General features: G+C 43.5%; 1 protein-coding gene across 10 annotated transcripts in view; it reads right to left on the bottom strand.

The window, feature by feature from the left end:
* Positions 1 to 23,116, bottom strand: part of ANK1 (ankyrin 1) — a 460,733-nt gene that overhangs the window by 192,780 nt on the left and 244,837 nt on the right. For all 10 annotated transcript variants that reach the window (XM_068274645.1, XM_068274648.1, XM_068274649.1 and 7 more), the window contains 3 exons: positions 1,255 to 1,353; positions 847 to 945; positions 336 to 434 (listed from right to left, as the gene is read on the bottom strand). In XM_068274645.1, coding sequence (XP_068130746.1) covers positions 336 to 434; positions 847 to 945; positions 1,255 to 1,353 — 297 coding nt within the window. The remainder of the gene's footprint in view (positions 1 to 335; positions 435 to 846; positions 946 to 1,254; positions 1,354 to 23,116) is intronic.

The raw sequence follows: 23,116 nt of genomic DNA, 5'->3' as shown, positions 1-23,116 counted from the left end.
GGCTGCCCTGACGCCTGCTATTTATTTACACACACACAATATTTGTATAGGCACCTATGGCGGCACCCCAACTTCCGGCACCCAAAATTCCCTTTTTCCTGTTCAGAACATTTATATATAGTGGTGTGCCAGGGCATAGAGGACAAACAGTATGATATATCAGGCAGGCATTAGGTGGAGGGAAGGATTAATGGAACAATAAGTGAGAATAATTACAGTGTGTGGGGTCGACCGCTATTACATGCATTACATACATTCAGATAAGTAAGTGCCTGTTATTTTTCACTTATGTTATCAAGTGTTCACTGTTGCTGAGCACTTCCTAAAGCACTGACCTCTGTAGCTAGGTTCTGATTGGCTCCATTCTCCAGCAGGAACTTCACCACAGGAAGATGGTTCTCTTGTGCCGCCATGTACAAGGGGGTGAAGCCTTTCTGCAGACAGAACAGATCAGCACACAGTGAAATGACTGTATTACAGCAAACCAATGTCATAGTTAACACTGTAGAAAAGGTACATGGAAGCAGCCATATTTATATCCAATTAAACAACGCAAATTGGCTGACTTTCCTTCTCATCCTGCCCTGTTTCAGGTGTGTAATACAGACACCACCGAAGTCAAAAAGAGCAGAACAGCCAGGCAACTGGTATTGTTTACAAGGAAATACACATGGCAGCGTCTACATCCCTCCCAATCTAGAATAACTTCAAAGGACACCTTTCTCTAGCAAAAAAAAAAAAATATACCAGTAAGTGTAATCTCCCTAATCTGTCTAAGCACATGTGACATTAAGTCCTTTTTTATTTCCTTTCCTTTACCTTAAAACATGAAAGAATTCTTCTTACCTGAGACTGACTGTTGACGTTGGCCCCATAATTGACAAGCTCCCGTACCACATCCAACTGGCCAGCCAAGGCAGCGATGTGCAAGGCCGTGTTTCCTTTCTGTGATAGCAAACACCAGCAAAAGCATGAAAACATTTATCATACAAAGCACATACGGTAAGTGTAAAAACCACAGGAATCACTCATCAAGTCCCTGAAAATGATGCTGGTGAATGTAGATTTGAATTTGTCACACAAAACAGACAGATCTTTTATTCAGGTAAAAGTACAAAGGGAAGGGTGGGGCAGCCATGGTAACAGTGTAATAGAGAGGTAGGTGAATGGAATCAGAGTAGATGTAAAATGCAGGAAGGAGCTGTGAGCCGGAGTGTGTTGGTCAGGAACAGAGGACCACAGTGATGGTCTCACCTTTGTCGTGGTCTCCAGGACAATCTCCTTGTGCAGCAGCTCGCTCACCATTTTGAGATGACCCTCCTTACTGGATAGATGTAGGGCATTCAGCCCATTCTGCAGGGAACAAAGAGTAATTTTTCCACAGAGAAGAATACAAGTGAATGCATAATTCCAGTCTCATTTTTTGAGTACCAGCGGCAGGTTAGACCAGGCATTGGCAAACTTGGCCCTCCAGCTGTTAAGGAGCTACAAGTCCCACAATGCATTGCAGGAGTCTGACAGCCACAGTCATGACTCATAAAGGCAAATGCATTGCGGGACTTGTAGTTCCGTAACAGCTGGAGGGTCGAGTTTGCCCATGCCTGGGTTAGACTCTTTGTAATTCTCCCAGCTGTCTGACTAGCCCTAGCAGCAATTCCTTCTCACTTCCTGTCTGGGTGACACCAGGGTAGCTTCTGTGAGATGAACTTCCTGTTTCTCCTCTCTGGACTGCATTCTCAATACATATACAGTATGTATTATATATATATATTTCCATGAAATATTCCCTGTGGAGCCAGCAATGCTGCAACCAGATCCTTTAAAGCAGGGATGTCAATTTCCAGTCCTCGAAGCCAGAGGTCCTCAAACATTTTTGGCCTCACTCAAAGTAATTGACGGGACTGAATCAGGAAAGGTGGGGTCAGACCCGGATTTACATAATAGGAGCCTATAGGCACAGATGTCCTGGCACCCCAGACTTCACCCTCCGTGAACCAACAAACCCCTGCTGAACTGCACCACAAGTGTACAAGCTGCCCCAGCTGTCACATCTCCCTTACTTTCCCTGCTCCGTGTAAGTAGCTACAGGTGTCCCTTAATACTGAGTGTACCTCTGGCTACCTAATACTAAGTAACTACAGGCGCCCCCAGGTATTAGGAAGCTAGAGGTGCCCCCAACTGAAGGGAGATCTTGTCAGTGAAATGCTGAGAGCAGGGTGAGTAACCTCTGATTTATGCTCCACTTGGGACTCTGCATAGTAAAGGAGGCAATCGAGGAGTGAGCCGCCTTTCCGTCATCAGGCGCCCGTGGGCATGTGCCTTCAGTGCCTTATGGTAAACCCCGGCACTGGGTGGGGCTTATCCATCCTAAACACAGGCATTGCTACAGCCCTTGAGGACTGGAGTTTGACACCTGCGCTCTAAAGAAATAAATGTGGAAAGTCCTCCAAAGAAGGGAACATGACATTTCCGCACACTAGAATAAGGAAGTGAGGAGAGATCCACTTATAAGGATCACAAACGGCTATAAAGAAGTCACAAGGGATCCAACGCTTTCCATCTTTTAACCAAATCTGTTAGAAAAGTTGTGTTTGAAATTCCACCTTGTGTATCAAAACTTTTATGAAGAAAACATATGTGTGGCTCACATAGTTGTAGCAGCAGCTCCCCAGAAACATTTTATTTAATAAATTATTGTAAATGAAGTGAAAAGCACCGGTTACAGCCAATAGAATGAAGAGACAGATGAGGCACTTGTGCTTACAGAGTGCCCTTCCAGCACTTACCATGCAGCAAGGTTCACACTAGTCTGTGGAAGTCCGGATGACTAGCCAGTCTGGAACATAATATTCAAAACGAAACTTCATTACAGACCGTTACCTGTTTCTGTTCTATAGCTGCTCCTAGGCACTTGCTGGCATCTTGCAGTATAAATGCAAAGTGGAAGCATCAGTCAATTACATGATCAGCCTTGATGGGGTAACAGGAGTGCTCCTCAGTATCAGTGTAGGGGATGGAGGGTGGGGGGAAATATGGGGGGGGGGGGGGTTTACAAAGGACACCTGTCATTTCCACTGAAGCTTTGGAGTTTTCTCTACACGTTATACCTTTACATTATGAGCCGTGTGATTGTTGTTAAAAGGACACCTGAACTGAGAGGGATATGTAGGCTCCAAAATGCATTTCCTTTTAAACAATACTGGTTTCCTGGCTGTCCTGCTGATCATTCTGGCATCAGTAGTGTCTGAATCGCACACCTGAAACAAACATGCAGCTAATCTTGTCGGATTTTTGTTAGAAACATCTGACCTGCATGCTTGTTCAGGGTCTATGGCTAAAAGGATTAGCCAAAGGATCAGCAGGACAGCCAGGCAATGTACATTGCTTAAAAGGAAATAAATATGTCAGCCTCCATATATTTCTCACCTCGGGGTCTCATTAACTATTTAAATTTAAACAATCCTTCAAAACTCACGTTTTCCGACAAGCATACACTCTACCTTAGGCCATTCCCCCATCGACCTCTCGCCAAGTTATACTCCTTCCTAAATAACCTAAACACACATACTGTCCCCCATTCCATTGGATTGTAAGAGCTTGCAAGGGCAGGGCTCTCTCACCCTTTTGTGTCTTGGTATTTTTATTCACTTTGTAGCTTGCACTCTGTTATACATTGTATTCATCATGTTCCACTTGTCATTGTAATCACCAATTCTGTATTTTGTACCAGTGTCCATACTTGATGTATATCATTATCTGTATGATTATGTACCCCATGTTTGTCTTCTTGTTTTGTACAGCATCCCAGAATATGTTGGCTCTTTATTATTATTATTATTTAGTATTTATATAGCACCAACATCTTCTGCAGCGCTGTACAGAGTATATTGTTCTCTCACTAACTGTCCCTCAGAGGAGCTCACAATCTAATCCCTACTTTATAAATCAATAATAAATACTATTCTAGACTGAAGTGAACTGGCCTCACGTGAGCCTCAGTGCATCCAGCTATGTCCCATTTTAGGAAAGGTTCATACTTAAAGGACAACCAAGGTGACATGTGACATGTGATGAGATAGACATGTTTATCTATACTGTAGTGCCAAGCACACAAATAACTATGCTTTGTTCCTTTCTCTGCCCGAAAGAGTTACAAATCAGGTATGCAAGTGACAGTTTCTGTCCGGGTCAGACTATAGCATAAAGGCCCATACACACGTCGGATTTTTGCGAACGACCCGTCCTTTGAACGTTCCGTCGTTCGCACGTCAAATCCGACGTGTGTACAGACTATCGTTCGGGTGATAAGACTGGTTTCCAGCGATCCGCCGGGTGGATCGCTGGAAACCAGTCTTATCACGCGAACGATAGTCCGTACACACGTCTGATTCCGCATGCGAACGACGGGACGTTCAAAGGACCCGTCGTTCAGAAAAATCCGACGTGTGTATGGGCCTTAACCCTCACTTTTACGTAATTACAGGCAAAAGACACTTCAATGGCAGGAAATGGCTTCTGAGCAGGAAAGAGATGAGGGTCAATAGTCCATAGATTTGAGCACTGGCATGCTTCAATAAAGGTGTCATTGAATAGAGACAATAATACAGTAAAAACTAGATTTAAATATAAAAAAACCCAGTGAGATATCTGAAAAAATGGTCATTTAGGAGGAGGAGGAGGATAGATACAATTGTTTATCTCATCAGTGTATTTTCACCTCATATGTTCTTTAAAGTAAAATGACATATTTGTTCTGTCCACTGCAGTGATGAAACATACAGTCCCATCTTCCGTACACCGGACAGGAGTCAAATGTGTTTTAGATAGCATACTGCCTATGACATGTCCGTTGCAACAGACATAACAGAGGAGGTGCAGACAAGGCGATCATGCTGAGGATGGTCACATCAGATCATGGTGACTGTCCACAGCACATCCCCCTTCTAATGTGACCCCAGCCTCCCCACCAGGACTGTAGTTATGCCTGGAGAAAACATTATTAATTCATTATAGTACTACTAATATGTTACTTCCAGGAAGTAACAAAAAACGATTTACTGTGGATATACAGCAGGGGTCTCAAACTCGTGGCCCGCGGGCCATTTGCGGCCCTCGATACAATATTTTGTGGCCCTTGCCGGCAAAAGCTTCCTTATAGTTCGCTTTAGTGCTCCCAAGTAATCCGCCGCATCTCCGCCACTAAACGAGGGCTGCAGAGCCCCCAAATTGCCCGGGGGCAATCCGCCAGCATTTCCTGGAAGGGGCAGAGCTTCCAGCTTCAGCTCTGCCCCTCCTGACCTCGTTTTGCGGCGGGGAAACGGCGGATCACTTGTAATGGGAGGACTGAAGCGAACTATAAGGTAAAATAGGCAAAATAGTTCTCTTCAGTGTGTATTTGATTTTGAAATAAAAATCATTGCTAGGTACGGTGGGTGGGGGTGGGCGGGAGCTGCTGATTGTGAAATCCCTTATGCGGCCCGGCCTCATCCTGACTTTGCCTCCCGCGGCCCCCAGGTAAATTGAGTTTGAGACCCCTGATATACAGTGTTCAACCTATTTACTCAAGCCACAAATCAATAATTACAGGTAGTCCTCGGTTAACGAATGAGATAGGGACTGTAGGTTCATTCTTAACCTGAATCCGTCTTTAAGTCAGGACGCTGTGCCAGCCACCTTTGACCCCATTCTTTAAGCAGAGTAGGTGCAGCGGAAGGCAGATAGGGGACATCTAACCTGTTCCACGGTGGTGTAAGGTCCCAGCGTGCTGCACGGAAGCTGCGCGGCCCGTCCTCTCTCTCCGTTCACTGTCCCCCCGGGGGCTTCTCATGCTTCGCATAATGACGCATCAGGAGGCGCCGCCACTAGGGGGCTTTTCCTGATTGCTTCATTATGCGACGCACGTGAAGCCGCCAGGGAGACAGTGAACGAAGAGAGAGGACGGGCCGCGCAGCTTCCGGGCAGCACGCTGGGACCTTGTCCCCTATCTACCTTCCGCTGCACCTCCTCTGCTTTAAAAATAGCAGCAGAAGAGGTAGTCCCCGGTTGCGTAACGTCACCGCAGCGGGTCGGCGGGCGTTCGTAGCGCCGGGTCGCTCGTAAGTCGGGCGTTCGTATACCAGGGACTACCTGTATTCTTTTATATTTGTAAATTCAAAAAAGGCCAAAGGATACTCAAAATTCCTAACTAACAATTTTAAAGGACCACTATTGCGAAAAAAAAGTAGGCAGTTAAAATGTGACAGATGACAGGTTTTGGGCCAGTCCATCGTTTTAAGGGGGATTCTCAGGGCTTTCTTTGTTTTCAACAGCAAATCAGGAAATGCTGTTGAAAACAAAGCAAACCCTTGAAATACCCTATGAGGAGATGTATTGTCCCAAAACCTGTCGGTTCTGTCAGATTTTAAATGCCTACTTTTTTTCGCGATAGTGGTCCTTTAAGCATCCTTTGTCTTATTTCTTTTTTTATCTTAAACTAGGTACACATGATGCATTTTTTTGGTCGATTTACCGCCCGCTCGATTTTCCGCTCAATTCTCTTGTATTTTTTTTATCACTTTCCATTCACTTCTATGAGAAATCAAGCAGAAAACCAATCGGAAATAATATCGGACACGCAGGGCCGGATTTCTGGAAAGGCCGCAAAGGTCAAGGCCTAGGGCGATAAAATTTAGCAGGGCGCAGGACTTGGAGAGATAAGAGGTCACATGTCAAAGTAAATCACTTCTGCTTTTTTCTATTCTGCCTGAATTCCAGAGATCCCTGCATCTCTCTCACTGCAGAGAGTGTGTGCTGACAGTCAGCATCTGTTGTCATCTGAAGATCTGGTCCAGTATAATGAGTGGGGACATACAAGATGCTGTGAGAAAAAAAATATATGGGCTCAAGTAGTAGAACTTTTGAGTTCAGATTAGTTTCCTTATGCACGCATTCAAGGATAGGAATTATCAGCTCTCCTCTCCCCTAGACTGATGTTTTATTACTTGGTCAGAGCTGTTAAAGACCTGAGACCTGTTAGATTTATGGTTTGTTTTTATTTCCTAAGGAATGACAGCAACATTCTCTCTGTGCTAGTACAGTTTAACTCTTTCCTGACATGTTTTAGAAGCAGCAAAGCATTGTTCTGTGTTAGCCATCAGTGAAAGCAGGATGTTTTGAAACAGAGTGACAACTGTATTACATTTATTTATATTTACAAAACAATGTATACATCTCCTGCTGACTGTATATATAACTGGATGTCCTAACATCTTGTATACAGGAACAAAGTCTGAAGATGGCTCATTAGCCAAAGGCTCACTGTTTTTTTTGGTTAGCCAATAAATATTATCATTCTATTACAAAACTTAAAAACTTCCTGCTGACTGATTAAGATCTGTCTTCACTTGCCCCAAGTGCTAAATTGTCACTGTGTAATGTACACCAGAGCTTATGCTGGGTACACATGATGCAATTTTCTGACAGATTTACTGTCAGATCGACTATTTCCAACATGTCCGATCTGCTTTCCAATCAATTTTCTGAATGATTTTTTTCATAGAAATGAACGGAAAATCGATTGAAAAATTGATCGGAAATCAGACATTGGAAATAATCAAACTGACAGTAAATCTGTCAGAATTGCATCATGTGTACCTAGCATATCACTACATCTATGCCAGCGTGTGTAGTGCCGGATCCTTCTACTTACCTGTTCTGTTTTGGATGGGTTGCTCTCCTTTGCGCTGCACCATCACCTGTTTGTGACTCTGACTGAAGCAAGTCACACAGAGGACAGAGAAGCAGTGCATACTCTGTCCTCTCGGGCTTCTTGTTATTACGCACTCCTGTACTGATGTGCACAGCAGCCGAGGCTTGGAGTGTTATGAGTATGCGTACTTGACAAGTGCTGCTCATATATGAGCATCATTTCTGAATTATGCAAGCCCTGAACACTATTGCCTGCTGTGCATCCAGGCTGGAGTGCAAAATTACATGGAGTGGACAGAGCATGCACTGCTTTGAACAGGGGGGGGGGGGGGGGCAAAGCAGCAAAACAGACAGGAGCCCATGTAACCCAGTGATCACTAGTCAGAGTTGGACAGAATGGGGAGGTGGGGGGGCGGTTGGTGACAGCCGGCCTAGGGCGCTGGAAAGTACAAATCCGGCCCTGCGGACACGACCGAAATAATCTATCGAACCATTTGTCTAACACAAAATTGTATGGTGTGTACCTAACATTCAGTTTATGAGAAATGTCATCTTGTGGAAATATTATTGTGTACAAATCAGCAGAGGGGGTGAAATAGAGTTCATCTCCCTCTCAGATGTTCTGAAACTCGAAAAATTAGAATATTGTGCAAAAGTCCATTTATTTCAGTAATTCAACTTAAAGGGTGAAACTAATATATGAAATAGTCTCATTACATGCAACGTGAGATATTTCAAGCATTTATTTGTTATAATTTTGATGATTAGGGCTTACAGCTTATAAGAACCCCAAAATCAAAATCCCAGAACATTAGATTATTGTGAAAAGGTTCAATATTCTAGGCTCAAAGTGTCAGACTCTAACCAGCTAATTCCTCCGAAACACCTGCAAAGGGTTCCTGTCGGATCTTTATGCTAGCAGGTGCAGAAAGAGAGCAACCAAAATTGCCTATGACCCCAAATTGTCTCTGACCCCTCTCACCCAGCTCACTCCATATTCCAGCTCTTGCCTTCAGGAGTAAGATTCCAGTCAATCGCAACTAAATCCTCTAGACACAGGAACAGCTTTTTTCCTCAGGCTGTAGCCATACTTAATGCTGAACCACGCTAGAGCTGCTAGGACTTGAAAGTAATCAGCACAGAACTGATTAACAATTCTCACCATGCTTACTGCCACTATACTTACATACTGTTCTTGACTTGTAATATACAGTACATACTGTCTGTCCTTGTATTGCTTTTGTTTGTGTTTGTTAAGCAACTGCCAAGACAAATTCCTTGTAAGTGCAAACTTACTTGGCGAAAATAAATTGATTCCGATTTCATATACTGTATTACTTTCACCTTTTACATTGAAATACTGAAATAAATAGACTTTTGGACAATATTCTAATTTTTTGAGTTTCACCTGTAGATGAGGGAGCACTGAACGCTCATTAGATCAAGCCATTGTTACCCCTGTATGTCGAGGAGTGCAGACTGTCTGAACATCTGCTAATCCAGCCATACTCCTACACATCGCTGAACAATAAATAGGGATACATACACTCACCTAAAGGATTATTTGGAACACCATACTAATACGGTGTTTTACCCCCTTTTGCCTTCAGAACTGCCTTAATTCTACCTGGCATTGATTCAACAAGGTGCTGAAAGCATTCTTTAGAAATGTTGGCCCATATTGATAGGATAGCATCTTGCAGTCGATGGAGATTTGTGAGATACACATCCAGGGCACAAAGCTCCCGTTCCATCACATCCCAAAGATGCTCTATGTGAACTCATTGTCATGTTCAAGAAACCAATTTGAAATGATTCAAATTATCCTGCTGGAAGTAGCCATCAGAGGATGGGTACATGGTGGTCATGACCTTAAAAAGGCAGTTCATGCTAGAAAACCCTCAAATAAAGCTGAATTACAACAATTCTGCAAAGATGAGTGGGCCAAAATTCCTCCAGAGCGCTGTAAAAGACTTGTTGCAAGTTATCGCAAACGCTTGATTGCAGTTATTGCTGCTAAGGGTAGCCCAACCAGTTATTAGGTTCAGGGGGCAATTTCTTATTCACACAGGTCCATGTAGGTTTTGAGTTTATTTTCTCACTAAATAATAAAAACCATCATTTAAAACTGCATTTTGTGTTTAATTATGTTATCTTTGACTAATAGTTAACGGTTTTTGATGAGCAGAAACATTTAAGTGTGACAAACATGCAAAAGAATAAAAAATCAGGAAGGGGGCAAATAGTTTTTCACACCACTGTATATACGACAAAGCACTTCCTGTTTGTTCAAAATTGCATGATCTTTCCACCATGAATCATGTGAAGAGCTCTGTGTTGGCTTTTTTTTGACAAACTAAGATCTTTTAACTGAATTTTTAGTGATATAATAAAGTTTGATACAGATTTTTGCACAAAATTATATTTGATGTGGTCTCATAAATATAACTGATCCTCCTGCATACAAATTGATTTGTTACCGAGCGTGGTGGCTAACTCGAATGAGGATCCTTCTTCTTTACTGAAAGGAGTCTACTACTTTGGACTTACTCCCAGCTATTATCAACGCAGGACTTTGGACAATCCTGCTCTAATGCTGGGCATACACGGCTCGATTTTGCCGCTCGATTCTCCCGCTCGATCATTTCGCTGCTCGATTCCGCAGGCGATTCTCTTATCTTCCGCTCATTTTTCTTATCTTCACTTCAATCCGGAATCGAGCGGCAAAACGATGGGGCGGGAGATCGGACATGTCGGAAATTATCTATCGAGCCATCTTAAAGGGGAACTGAAGAGAGAGATATATGGAGGCTGCCATGTTTATTTCCTTTTAAGCAATACCAGTTGCCTGGCAGCCCTGCTGATACTCTGCCTCTAATACTATTAGCTATAGCCCCTGAACAAGCATGCAGCAGATCAGGTATTTCAGACTTTAAAGTCAGAGCTGACAAGACTAGCTGCATGCTTGTTTCTGGTGTTATTCAGATACTACTGCAGAGAAATAGACCAGCAGGGCTGCCAGGCAACTGGTATTAAAAGGAAATAAATATGGCAGCCTCCGTATACCTCTTACTTCAGTTCCCCTTTAATGGCTCAAAATCGAGCCGTGTATTCCCAGCATAAGGGATCCAGAGCCTTCCCTCCTCTTAAAAGTCTAACTTTTTTTTTTTCCTTTTTGCTAGGTTACAGTTGTCCTTTAAGGTCATTCCTAGATACCCGTCTATGCTGATTATCGCCAATGAACAGAGCTAATGTTTTATTTATGAAATTCATTTTTCCTTAGACCTAATACTGACAGCTAACACAGATTGCTTTGTATGCAAGAAAGCAGCATTTAAATTAGCTAATGCACACAACTGTCGAGATCTGTTTAAAGCAGAAATCTTTAAACGCAGCTCCTTACCCCTCCCTTTAGTTAGCCAATTCAAAAGGATGAGAAGAACCAGCTGAAAAGATAATTCTTTTATAGAACAACCTAGAACTTATGAAATGGAATATTTCAAAGACTATAAATGCCCTCAAGAATCTGTTAAAAAAAGTAAGAGTAAATTTTCACTTTCTGTCCAATTGTCCTCTACCAAAAAAATGACAGAAACTCTAATGCGAATCGCAAATCATCCTATATACTAAATGAGGCTCCGGAATGCACACATCGCAACCGCCTCCTACAACGTGAGCACCACCTCCGCCCAAAGCCAGCGAGTGCAAACAACTGCTTCCTACAACGTGATTGCCACTCTGCCGCCTACAATGCGAACGCCACCCCTGCGCAAAGCCAGCGAGCACACACCACGATAGCCTCCTACAACATGAAAGTCACTGCACTGCCTACAACGTGAACGCCACCTCTGCCCAAAGCCACCGACTGCATACCTTAACTGATTCCTACAATGTGAACGCCACCGCACCTCCTACAAAATGAATGCCACCTCTGCCCAATGCCAGGAAGAGCACACCAAAACCACCTCCTAGAATGTGAATGCCACCTCGCCACCTACAACGCGAATGCCACCTCTGCCCAAAGCCAGCGACCGCACACCACAACTGCCTCCTACAATGTGAACGCCACCACACCACTTACAACATAAACGCCACCTCCGCCCAAAGCCAGCGACCGTACACCACAACTGCCTCCTACAATGTGAACGCCACCACACCACTTACAACATAAACGCCACCTCCGCCCAAAGCCAGCGACCGTACACCACAACTGCCTCCTACAAGATGACTGCCACCACTCCCCTTAAAACATTAATGCCACCTCCACCCTAAGCCAGCAAACGTACACCACAACTGCTTCCTAACTCCTAAAACAACCATCAGACTACTACTTTCCACACAAAAGTGGTCCATTAACACTACCAAGGTGGGGATTGAGAAATGAGGCCAAGGCAGGCAGATCATTCATTATCTGGGAGTGACACAGAAAATGACAACCATTCCTCTAGGTCTAGGACATAGGTCATACATGTCAAACTCTGGTCCACAGTACCATCAAATTTGGCCCGAAAGTGGTTTTCCCACTTTGCAGTATGTTTGTTCCATGAGCATCTGAGTGCTAAGCCTATATGGCTAATCACTGTAACTAAGAGAGAGGGAGGGGCGTCATAGGAGGGAAATGTGTACAGGAGAGAGGGGGCCACTAGACACCAGGGGACTGTATAAGGTAGGGGAGACACTAGACACCGGGAACATGTAAAGGGGACGGAGGTCCACTAGACACCAAGGAACTGTATAGGGGAGGCAGGGGTCTGGGGACCACTAGACACAAGGGAACAGTATAGGGTAGGGAGGTGACCACTGGACACCAGGGAACTGTATAGGGGGTCGAGGGGACCACTAGACACCAGGGAACTGTATAGGGGAGGGGACCATTAGACACCAGCGAACAGTATAGGGAGGCAGGGAGGACCACTAGACACCATGGAACTTTACAGGGAAGGGAGAAGGGCCACAAGACACCAGGGAACTGTATAGGGGAGGGAGGGAACCATTAGACACCAGGAAACTGTATAAAGTAGGGATCCGGCCACTAGACATTGAAGTTTGCCCGTGACTTGGTCCTATTTTTCAATTTTATCCCAATGTGAGTTTGCCACCCCTGGTCTAGGTGTAGTGTAGCAAGGCACAGGGACACTGCTAACACAGGGATCTGTAACAAGGAGTTCAATGAGGTCTGCATATTCCACTCACTTCTTCAAGCTTTTACTATGCACTGATTGTACAATGGACACATCAATACAAGGTCTGCTGTCACAGAGGTGACAAAAAACACTTGATTAATTGTCCCTGCAGGCATTTACCCGTCACAAGCATCAACAGGCCAGGAAGTGAGAGCAACTCTTCTCAACAAGGACACAGACTGAGAAATGTTCTAATGCTTTACCACTTCCTACTGAATAAAAGACGTTTTCCCTACATGTCCACAAAAGTTTAATTTAACACCACTCGATTTTAAGTGCAGCAGAATATTTTGGAACGATTTTCACTGAACGTAGTAGAGTCGCCTATATTTTCAGTATATTCAAACTAATTCCATGCTTACAAACAAAACACATGCACCTTTGATACATCCACAAGTGCCCTGCAGAATTATCAACCCTACAGCTAGAATATCATTACAATGGGATCACTATCACCATGAGATGCCTGTATAAATCTCACATGTCAGTTGTTCTTAGAAGGATTATTAAGTACTTACTGTCCATGGTGCTGATGATGGAAGACTGGCTATAAGTAAGGCACATTTTTTTCCTTTTTAACTACTTGCCGACTGCTCCACGCCAATTGGCATGAGCAGTGCGGCAGCCCCAGGACCCCTCCACGCCGATTATTAAGGGTGTGTAGGGAAACACCCAGACTCCCAACACGCAAGCGACCCGCCTGATGCATCTACTAACCCGATAAGCAGCCAACTTCTTTGAAGATGCCACTCCCCGCCCGCCAGGTGACGACACACAAGCCACTCCATCATCCTTCCCCTTCCCCCCCTCCATAGCAACAAATCTGTACTTGCTGTGATGTCAAGTAAATCGGGTCCCTATCCCTGATGGGCGACATATCACGGCTATGTGCGCACCTTAAAGTGACACTGAAGCAAAAAAAAAAATTATAATATAAGGAATTGTACGTGTAGTACAGATAGTTCATAGAACATTAGAAGCAAAGAAAAGAGTGTAATTTTTTTCAGTTATATAGCTTTAAAAAAACAAAAAAACATTGCATCATTCTATCATGTTTGCAATTACAAACTACATTCTGTATTTTAAACTATGAAACAGAGCAGAGCTAATGACCCTTTCAACTTCCCTGCAGTAAAACCTTATCTGAAGCTGTGTCTATTTGTTTCTTTGATGTACATCTGCTTCAGAAAACAGGACCGTCTCCGACCCAAGGGAGAGCTCAGAGAAGCTCTTTTGCATAGATATCAAGTGAAGTTTCTTAACTCTTCCTGTACTGGAAACAATATGGGCTTGATTCATTAGGACAAATAGCATGCCTTATCAGAGTTGACACACCTTATCAGAGCTAGCCCGCCTTATCAGAGTAGCATAGCAAGCCCTACAAACTTATGCCTGCTGATTGGCAATGACGAGAGCTCCACTTTGAGCCCTGCGGGTCCAATCACTTTAAAGGACCTTATCCCCACACTTTGATTGGCCCTATAGGCTGCTGCCTGTCAAGTTTCCTGTCAAGTGTTAGGCAGCCTATTGGGCCAAACAAAGTGCGGGGATAATGTCCTTTAAAGTGATTGGACCTGCAGGGGCTCAGGGCAGGATGAGTGGAGCTCTCGTCATTGCCAATCAGCAGGCATAAGTTCGTAGAGCTTGCTATGCTACTCTGATAAGGCACGCTAACTATGATAAGACATGTTAACTCTGATAAGGCGTGCTAACTCTGATAAGGCATGCTAGTGAATCAAGCCATTTGAAACTCATATCTTTGCTACTAATGTTCTATTTCTTAGCTGTACTACACATACAATTCATTATATTATTTTCACTTCATATTCCCTTTAGCCCTAATTCCTGGCAATCAAATGAACAATTCATGGTACAGCAATGGGACCGCTGACATGGAAAATGGAAAACGTACTCTATCATCAGCAACTTGAAATACACAACTTTGTAATTCCTTTTCAATACATGAAATAGTTTTACAAAGACACCTTTCACAGAATATAGGCCACAATATCCATCTAGGCTTTTGTTTGTATCTCTACTGATGAACGTTTTCCTTTGAGGACTGTGTGTAAAACAAATCATTGCGAATGACCCCAAATCAGTCAGACTGACAGAGATCAATGTCAGCTGGCAAGCTGCTCTGAAGCCAAACTGAGGTAGCCAGACACTGCAGGGCGCTGAGCCAGACAGAATAATGATCTGAGGTTAGGCGACATCTGGGGCAAAGGTCAGTGCTTGCAAAATTAGATATGAAAGGGAAAAGTGAAGTGCCTGCCTGCTCTGCACAAAAACATCTATTCACAGTAACCCGCCATAGAAGTATCCTCACTCCTGACACCACAATATGTATACTAAAGTCATATTAAAGCGGCATGAAACTGAAATCTCATCTATGGTTTAAACCATAAAACACGGCATAAAACATATAGCAAAAAAATATATATACAAATGGTTTCCAAGTACCTGTAAAGGTGGCCATACATCAAGTGACTTAGCGGCCGATCGATCAGATTCAATTATTAACCTCTTGAGGACCACAGGCTTACACCCCCTTAGTGACCAGGTGATAGTTTACAATTCAGCACACTGCAGCTTTAACAGTTCGCTGCACGACCATGCAATTTAGCACACAAATGAATCTAGCCTATTTTTGTTGCCACCAACAGAGCTTCCTGTTGGTGGCATCTGATTGCTGCTGCAATTTGTATTTTTTTTTTTAATTAATTTTATTCTTTTTTTTTATAAAATGTTTTATTTTTTTTTCATCCCACATTCCCTCCCTCCCCCGGGATCCAATCAGTGTTGATCCCCTCCCATTGGCATTAGCCTATGAGAGGGATCAGTTTGTGAGCCACTTGAGGGGACAGAGAAGAAGAAAAAACTTGCGCTCAAACCAAATAGCACTGGCCCTTTAAAAATGCATACTGTGCTGCTCTCTTAGACTGGTTGGTGCCAGCAACTGTAAGAGACAAGAGGTCTCACCTGAGGAAGGCGTGGACTTACGCCGAAACCGGTAGTGACGTCAGAGTCTGTGCACTGCTCGCCCTGGACGGACGTCCTGCCTTACTCCAGCTATACCATTAGCCCTGGCCAGGCTGTTCATTGTACGAGATGACCAACCGGACGGGTTAGAGGCACAGAAACAGACACTACTACTAAATGTGAGTGTAATAATTTTAAGTTTTGCCTAAATAGCAAACCCCATTTAATGCACTACGGAGCGCTCCCTTGTCTCCCCACCCTTTTGTCACTTGAGGGGACAGCTCAGTGTTAGAGCTGTCCCCAGTACAGCGCTGCACTAGATCGCAGCACTGTACAAAAGTAAAACGGCTTTTATTCCCCTAACAGCCTGCCAGCTGCAATTGTGGCTGGCAGGCTGATCACGTAGCCCCGCTCTGTTTATTTATGGAAGCTCGCGCTACAGCGAGTGTAAGCTTCTGTCAAATCTCGCGTGTCGCGAGAGGACACACTGGTGCGTCCTGGAGGAACTAGGAAGCCACACTGCAGCCGCCATCCTGCGTAGGGAGGTCGCAGAGTGGTAATAATGAAAATCGGATGAAAATCAGTGCCACCAAGTGCATGCCTGAGGGACAATGCCACCAATTTCGGGCCGAAATTGGTCGAATTACTCGATCAGTCATGCTGCAAGATGTAGGGCCAACTTGCTTGATCGAGAGCGCAATATCGGAACAAGCGACAAAACCTCCGTGCTGTAATGATATATATGTGTGTATGTGTGCTGTAATGTGCTATATCTATACATTACTTGTCCTGTGTTGTGGTGTCCATCCGTCTTCCGCCTACTATTAGCCACATACACGCTCCCAGCGCATACCACAAGGCATGTGACGTCACACATGCGTGTATGCGACTAATAGGAGGCGGAAGACAAATGGACGTGGTGACACCGGACAGGTAATGTATAGACATAGCACATTACATCACATATACATCATACATACACACGGTGGCGGACTCGGCCGATTCCCGAGAGATTTCATGCTAAAATCGATCGGAAATCGACTTGTGGTGTATGGGCCGAGGACAGATCTCTCTCTAATCAGATTCGATTAAGAAAAAGATTTGTCTCTTAGTGGAATCTGCCCATCATCATTAGATGTATGGCTACCTTAAGGTACTACTGGAACTTCTACTTCACTCAAAAGCTAATTGATAAGATGTTTCCTACTAAAATTATCAGATTGACTTGAGCTGTAGTAAGCTATGCAAACAATGAGGCAAATCTTCTGCTGTATCCAGAGGGGAACATCCAATGCCTTGTTTGCACACTAACTTAATTACAAGACAATCCGATCATTTGTCCTGCAAATCAGCAGGGTGGGGGGGGGGGGGGGGGTTTGTTTAATTTTTCGATTTTGTTCCCGTAGCCGGAAAGCGCTATGAGTATGTGAGGTTACATGAACTGCGCCTGCACAGAAAGCTGCCTGTGTGAGACCGGAGTTACACAGCTGGGACAGCATATACACTGTAGTGCATGACCAATCCGGGTTGGAGACTTATTAGGGTGACAGCAGCAAAACGAAGGGGACCAGGAGGACACCAAGTGGCCTCAAATACTTAAGTGGCCTGGAAAAAAAGTCAACTTGTTGAGTATGTACTGCCATGGCTCTAGTTGAGCACCTGGTGGTGCCACTAACAGTAAAATCTTGCGTAATAATACTAGAGTTTACCGATATTTTACTATAATTACTAGATTTTGCTATGCACTGCTCGCCCCCTCCAGTTAGTCTAAGCTGAACCCTCTCCCCACCTAATGCATAACCCTAACCTCCTTGGAAGTACCTAAACCTAGCCCCTCTTACCGAATGCCTAACTTTAATGCACCTTATAAGTGCCTAAACCGAACCCCCCCACCTAATGCCTAACCCTAACCCCGCCCTGGAAGCGCCAAAATGTAAACCCCTTAAATAATACTTAACCCTAATCCACCATATAAGTGCCTAAACCAAACCCCCACCCCCAATACCTAGCCCTAACCCTCCATGTGAGTGCCTAAATCTAACCCCACCCACCTAATGGCAATCCCTAATCCACCCCATAAGTACCTAAACCGGACCCCCCACACCGAATACCTAGCTCTAACCCTCCATGTGAGTGCCTAAATCTAACCCCACCCACCTAATGGCAAACCTTAATCCACCCCATGAGTACCTAAACCAACCCCCCCCCCCCACCCTCCTTGACTAATGCCTAACCCTAATTCTCACCTCTAAGTGCCTCAACTGATCCTTGTAACCCTGGTGCCCAAAGGACCACTAGTTGTAGCTGATTGTCAACAATCGGCTACATCCATCAATTCCTAAGTAGTAGATCGGGTACGACCCATGTCAGGTACCCAATACACCACTTGGGCGCCTGATTACTGATAATTAAGACAGGTGTCTATTACGCCTGGTGCATGCCATGCAATTTCTTGTCAAATTTCAGGTCAATAATTTCCGACAGGTCCGATCAGATTTCCGATAGTTTTTCAGATCGATTTTGTACAAAAGTGATCGGAAAATCAATCAATCAAACCTGTTGGAAATGACTGACTTGACCTGAAATCTGACAGGAAATTGCATTGTGTGTACCAGGCATTATACTCCTGAGATCACTTTTATGGTGCCTATACATCAGATGATGTATAGACAGATCGACCAAGAGATAGATCTCTCTCTGATCGAAGAAAGATGTGTCGCCTGCCCATACAACCGCAGGCTGATTTCCGATTAATTTCATGCTAATATCAATCCGGAATCGGCCTTGTGAAGCCGCCTCGCCGGTCTGATGCTGTTTGATGCTGTTCCCCAATGTTAAATGTGCCCCCCCCCCCCCCCCCCCCCCCCGTAGTGCAGTATACCTTACCTGTCTGCATCCACCACTGGACCCAGGCTCCGCTGCAATCTGCATACACCGCCCAACGTGGTTGCCGGCGTGTGTTTGTGCGCGTGTGTGACATCACACATGTGCCCACGCTACCCCGGCAACCATGTGGGACGGAGCCCATCGACCATGACAGCCCACTATCTTGCAACATGTCTGATCGGCATGCTCCGCCCCAAATTGGTTACATCATTGACCGGTTATGCACTTAGCAGCACAGATTTTCATCTGATAATTTTCAACTCAGACTGTCAAGTCGCCCGATGTATGGGTACTTTTAGACTCCTGACGATCCCCATGCTCAAATGACCTGCTTTTAACTCCACCCCACCCCACCCCACCCCCCTCCCAGTTCAAGTGTGCTTTAATAGTATCTTATACATAGCACACAGATAACTATGCTGTGTTTCTTTTTTTCTTTTTCTGCCTGAAAGAGTTAAATATCAGGTATGTAAGTGGCTGACTCAGTCCTGACTCAGACAGGAAGTGACTACAGTGTGACCCTAACTGATAATAAATTCCAACCATAAAACACTTTCCTAGCAGAAAATGGCTTCTAAAGGAAGTAGTAAAGAGATAAAAAGTATCAATAGTTCATACATTTTAGCTCTGGCATACTTCAATGAATGTGTCATTGAGCAAAAACAATAAAACAGTTAAAACTTAAAAAGTAGATTTCAACATAAAATAAAACTGCGAAATATCTTAAAAAGTCATTTTTAGGAGAAGGAAGATAGATACAATTGTTTATATCATTAGTTTATTTTCACCTCGGGTGTAACAATGTTACAATGTTCCAAACTAAGTTAAACAAACATGATCCAGCTGCAAGCTATAAATGTAACATTGTCTCAAGTGCATACCACGCATTTCCAGCTAAACTTACCAATTACATTATTTGCCATTAAGCTTCCTGTTGGTTACACTGCACTGTCCAGGGAAGGAGGATAATCTCATTATCATAACTTTTATCTGCCACTGAAGCCATCCATTTTTCAATTTCTTTTATGTATTCTGTGCGCTGCCTAAACATTGTTTTAATTGAGAACTATATTAAAAGAGGTCACTGCCATTTCCCCCTTTGTTGCTTGTAGCATAACACACACATATATATATATATATGTATATTTTAATTTAAAAGGAAAAGTGATCTGCCCATAAAAGAGAGCAGCTTTTGGACTCATTTCAATTGGGCGTTCAGAGCCTTTAGAGATAATAGTAAATAAGTGTTCCCAGCATTGCTGTGCTCCTGGACACCAAGATTCACCTATGAGGAATCGTGCCTGAAGCCTGATAGCCTCTAGTAAATGTCGCAGGGAGCTAGAGTTTCATCAAGAGCATTCTACGGGAGTTAATATACCATCTGTGCAGTGTGCAATATTCTGTACCAGCAGTGGCAGCTTTATCCAGGCACCCATAGTGAATCATAAAAAAAACAAGAACTATTTAGTGTTTTTCTGTGAACAATCAAACACCAGAAGACTTAACATAGTATCAGAATACTATCTGCCAGGGTGATGTATTAATATAACTGCAGAAAATTAAACACCTAGATCAGGGGTCCCCAAACGTTTTGGGTCGAGGGCCGGGTCAGAATACTTCAGACTGCTGGGGGGCCGGAGTATACATGAAATGATGTAGAAGTCTTTGTGGGCCAGACAGTGAAGCATGCCCAGGTGACAACCTGCAGTCCAATTGGACAACAGTGTCACCTGATGTGGAATTGGATTGGAAACCAGCAAATTACTGCTTTCTGGCTTCCATGTGGATGGGTGACAGCGCTCCTCTTCTTCAAATTATCATCATCTGTAAAATTCAAACATACTGAACACAGTGCATTACTGCCAGATACATATGTCCAAACACACTAATAACACCCCAAGTGATGAATGGTGCCCGTTGGCCGCACCTGTGACGTCAGCCCCTGATGAGTCCGCATGGACGAAATGCGTGGGGTGGAGCTAGGTGCGTCTGACGTCACTGGAGGCGGAAGTGTTGACCGGCCGGATCACGCATTTCACGCAGTTGAATAGCACAGGCCGCTGCTAATGGATTTTAATGAGTTACGCTATGAGCGCTCTTTTATGTTTATGTTTTTATATGTAAACTATGGATTAAAGCTTTGGGATTTCTTCTGAAAAGCTGCTGTGCCTGGTTACTGTATGAAACGCTAGACCCACCTGGAATCTGAGGTGACTGTCATCTGGTGAGCAGTTTGGCATTAAGGGAAAAGCTGTGTTGTTACCCACTGAGTGAAACACGGGTGCACCATTCAGCACTTGGGGTGTTATTAATGTGTTTGGACATATGTATCTGGCAGCAATGCACTATGTTCAGTATATTTGAATTTTACAGATGATAAGAAGAGGAGCGCTGTCACACAATGCTTTTGTTGGGAACCTACTGGACTTATGATAGCGAATACTCTTGTGATTTTGTATTATTGATTTTTTTTACTATTAATTTGTGTTGGTATGGAAGTGTGCTTAATTTATTAAGGGTAGGCGCAGTTTGTTTATTCTAGGTGGATGGGTGGTGTCAGCACTGCTATTCCATATGCGGACCACCAATATTTTAAGATATAGCTGACCCGCATCTATAAGTAATACATTTTGTGTGGGAGGCCAGTAAAAAAAAGCCTTAGGGGGCCACATTCGGCCCGCGGGCCTTAGTTTGAGGACCACTGACCTAGATCATACATAGCGCAAACACACAAGTCATAACTCTAAGTTATCACATCATTGTATTGATAATATATAAAATTTTCTCGGGTACTTCCTGCTAATATAGGCTAACTTTAATTTATGCAGATCAAAATTAAAGAGAAACCGTAACCAAGAATTGAACTTCATCCCAGTCAGTAGCTGATACCCTCTTCCCATGAGAAATCTATTCTTGTTCTCAAACGGATCATCACGGGGCTCTGTACAGCTGATATTGTGGTGAAACCCCTCCCACAGTGTGATGTCAGGAACATGGTACTAGCATCACACTGTGGGAACCTTGTTGCATTGTGGGAAATAAATCTGCAGTGTGTCTACTTCCTGCTTTCATGGAAGCAGGCATAAGGTTAACATCCTGTGTCTACAAATTATCTGCTCTGCCATGGTAGAAAAGATTCCTGAGCTGACATAGCTGAATAGATCAAATTACAGTTGTGATTAGTCACAGGTGAGGGGGAATTAGACCAGTTAAACTCTCTAAATAAATACAGGGTGCATTTATCTATGTTTTTCTTTTGTCCTGTGCAAGAGTTCAGGTCCACTTTAACTGCATATGGGCCAATGAATTGTTTGTGTAGAATGGATAAATAATAAAACTTTAGTAGCAAAAAAAGTGAACCATATTTTTTTTAGCTATATATCTTTATTTATAACATTGTCTCATTCTGTCATATTTGAAGTTTAGTACCTATGCTCTGAATTTTAAATTGTAAAATAGAGCAGAGCTAAAGACCCATTGAACATTCCTGCAGAAAAACCTTATCTCAAGCTGTGGACTGTTTCTAGGCTGTTTAAGCTATTTAGAAAACAAGGCGGAGTTTGACCAAATTGGTCAAATAGCTCAGAGAAGCTCTTTTGCATAGATAACAACTGAGGTATTTTAACTCCTCGTGTACTGGAAAACAACACGAGGCTAATTTTCTTTGCTATTAATATTCTATTTCTTAGCTGTAGTACACATACTTTCATTATCTCAAAATTTTATTTTCGCTTCAGATTTGCTTTAAAGCAGTAGGATCAGCCATACTATGCCAGGGAAAAAAAAACCCACATATATAAGTAGATAAATATTTGATCTACTTACATAACATGTATTATACTGTCCACGTTTTGATTTCAGTGAATGTTATTTAGTAAATTACGAGAATTCTGTTCCTGGTGGGGGCCATGTCTTTTGCCCACAGTTAAGGCTAACTCGTGATGTCATTTCTGCCCTTTACTTTTTTTCTTGTCTCCTCCAATCGCTGAGTCACCTCAGCCTTGCTTGTAAACACAAATGAGTAGGGGATTAGGTTTCAGATAAGCAGCTAGGCAGGGAAATAAAGGGAAGAGGAGGAATAGATTATAGATAAAAAGAACCGCCAGCATGCAATTCTTTGGCACGACTACTAAAGGACCAGTGTTCCTTAAGTATGTGATAACTCCAAATCATAACAGCAGAAAAAGTTTTGAAAGTTTTGAATGCAGGCTTAGCATCTTTATCACTTAATACACTCAGACAGGTTGCTGTTGAAATTAGATTTTTATGGTGACGATACCGCTTTAACTACCTAAAGACCGCCCCACGCCAATGGGTGTGGAAGCAGCGGCAGCCCCAGGACTGCCTAACGCCAATTGGCGTGAAGTCCTGGAGCTCTA

Source organism: Hyperolius riggenbachi, chromosome 3 (genome assembly GCF_040937935.1).
Source record: "Hyperolius riggenbachi isolate aHypRig1 chromosome 3, aHypRig1.pri, whole genome shotgun sequence".
NCBI lineage: Eukaryota > Metazoa > Chordata > Amphibia > Anura > Hyperoliidae > Hyperolius > Hyperolius riggenbachi.
Note: the sequence above shows the minus strand (reverse complement) of the source record. Positions and strands in the feature narration are given on the sequence as shown.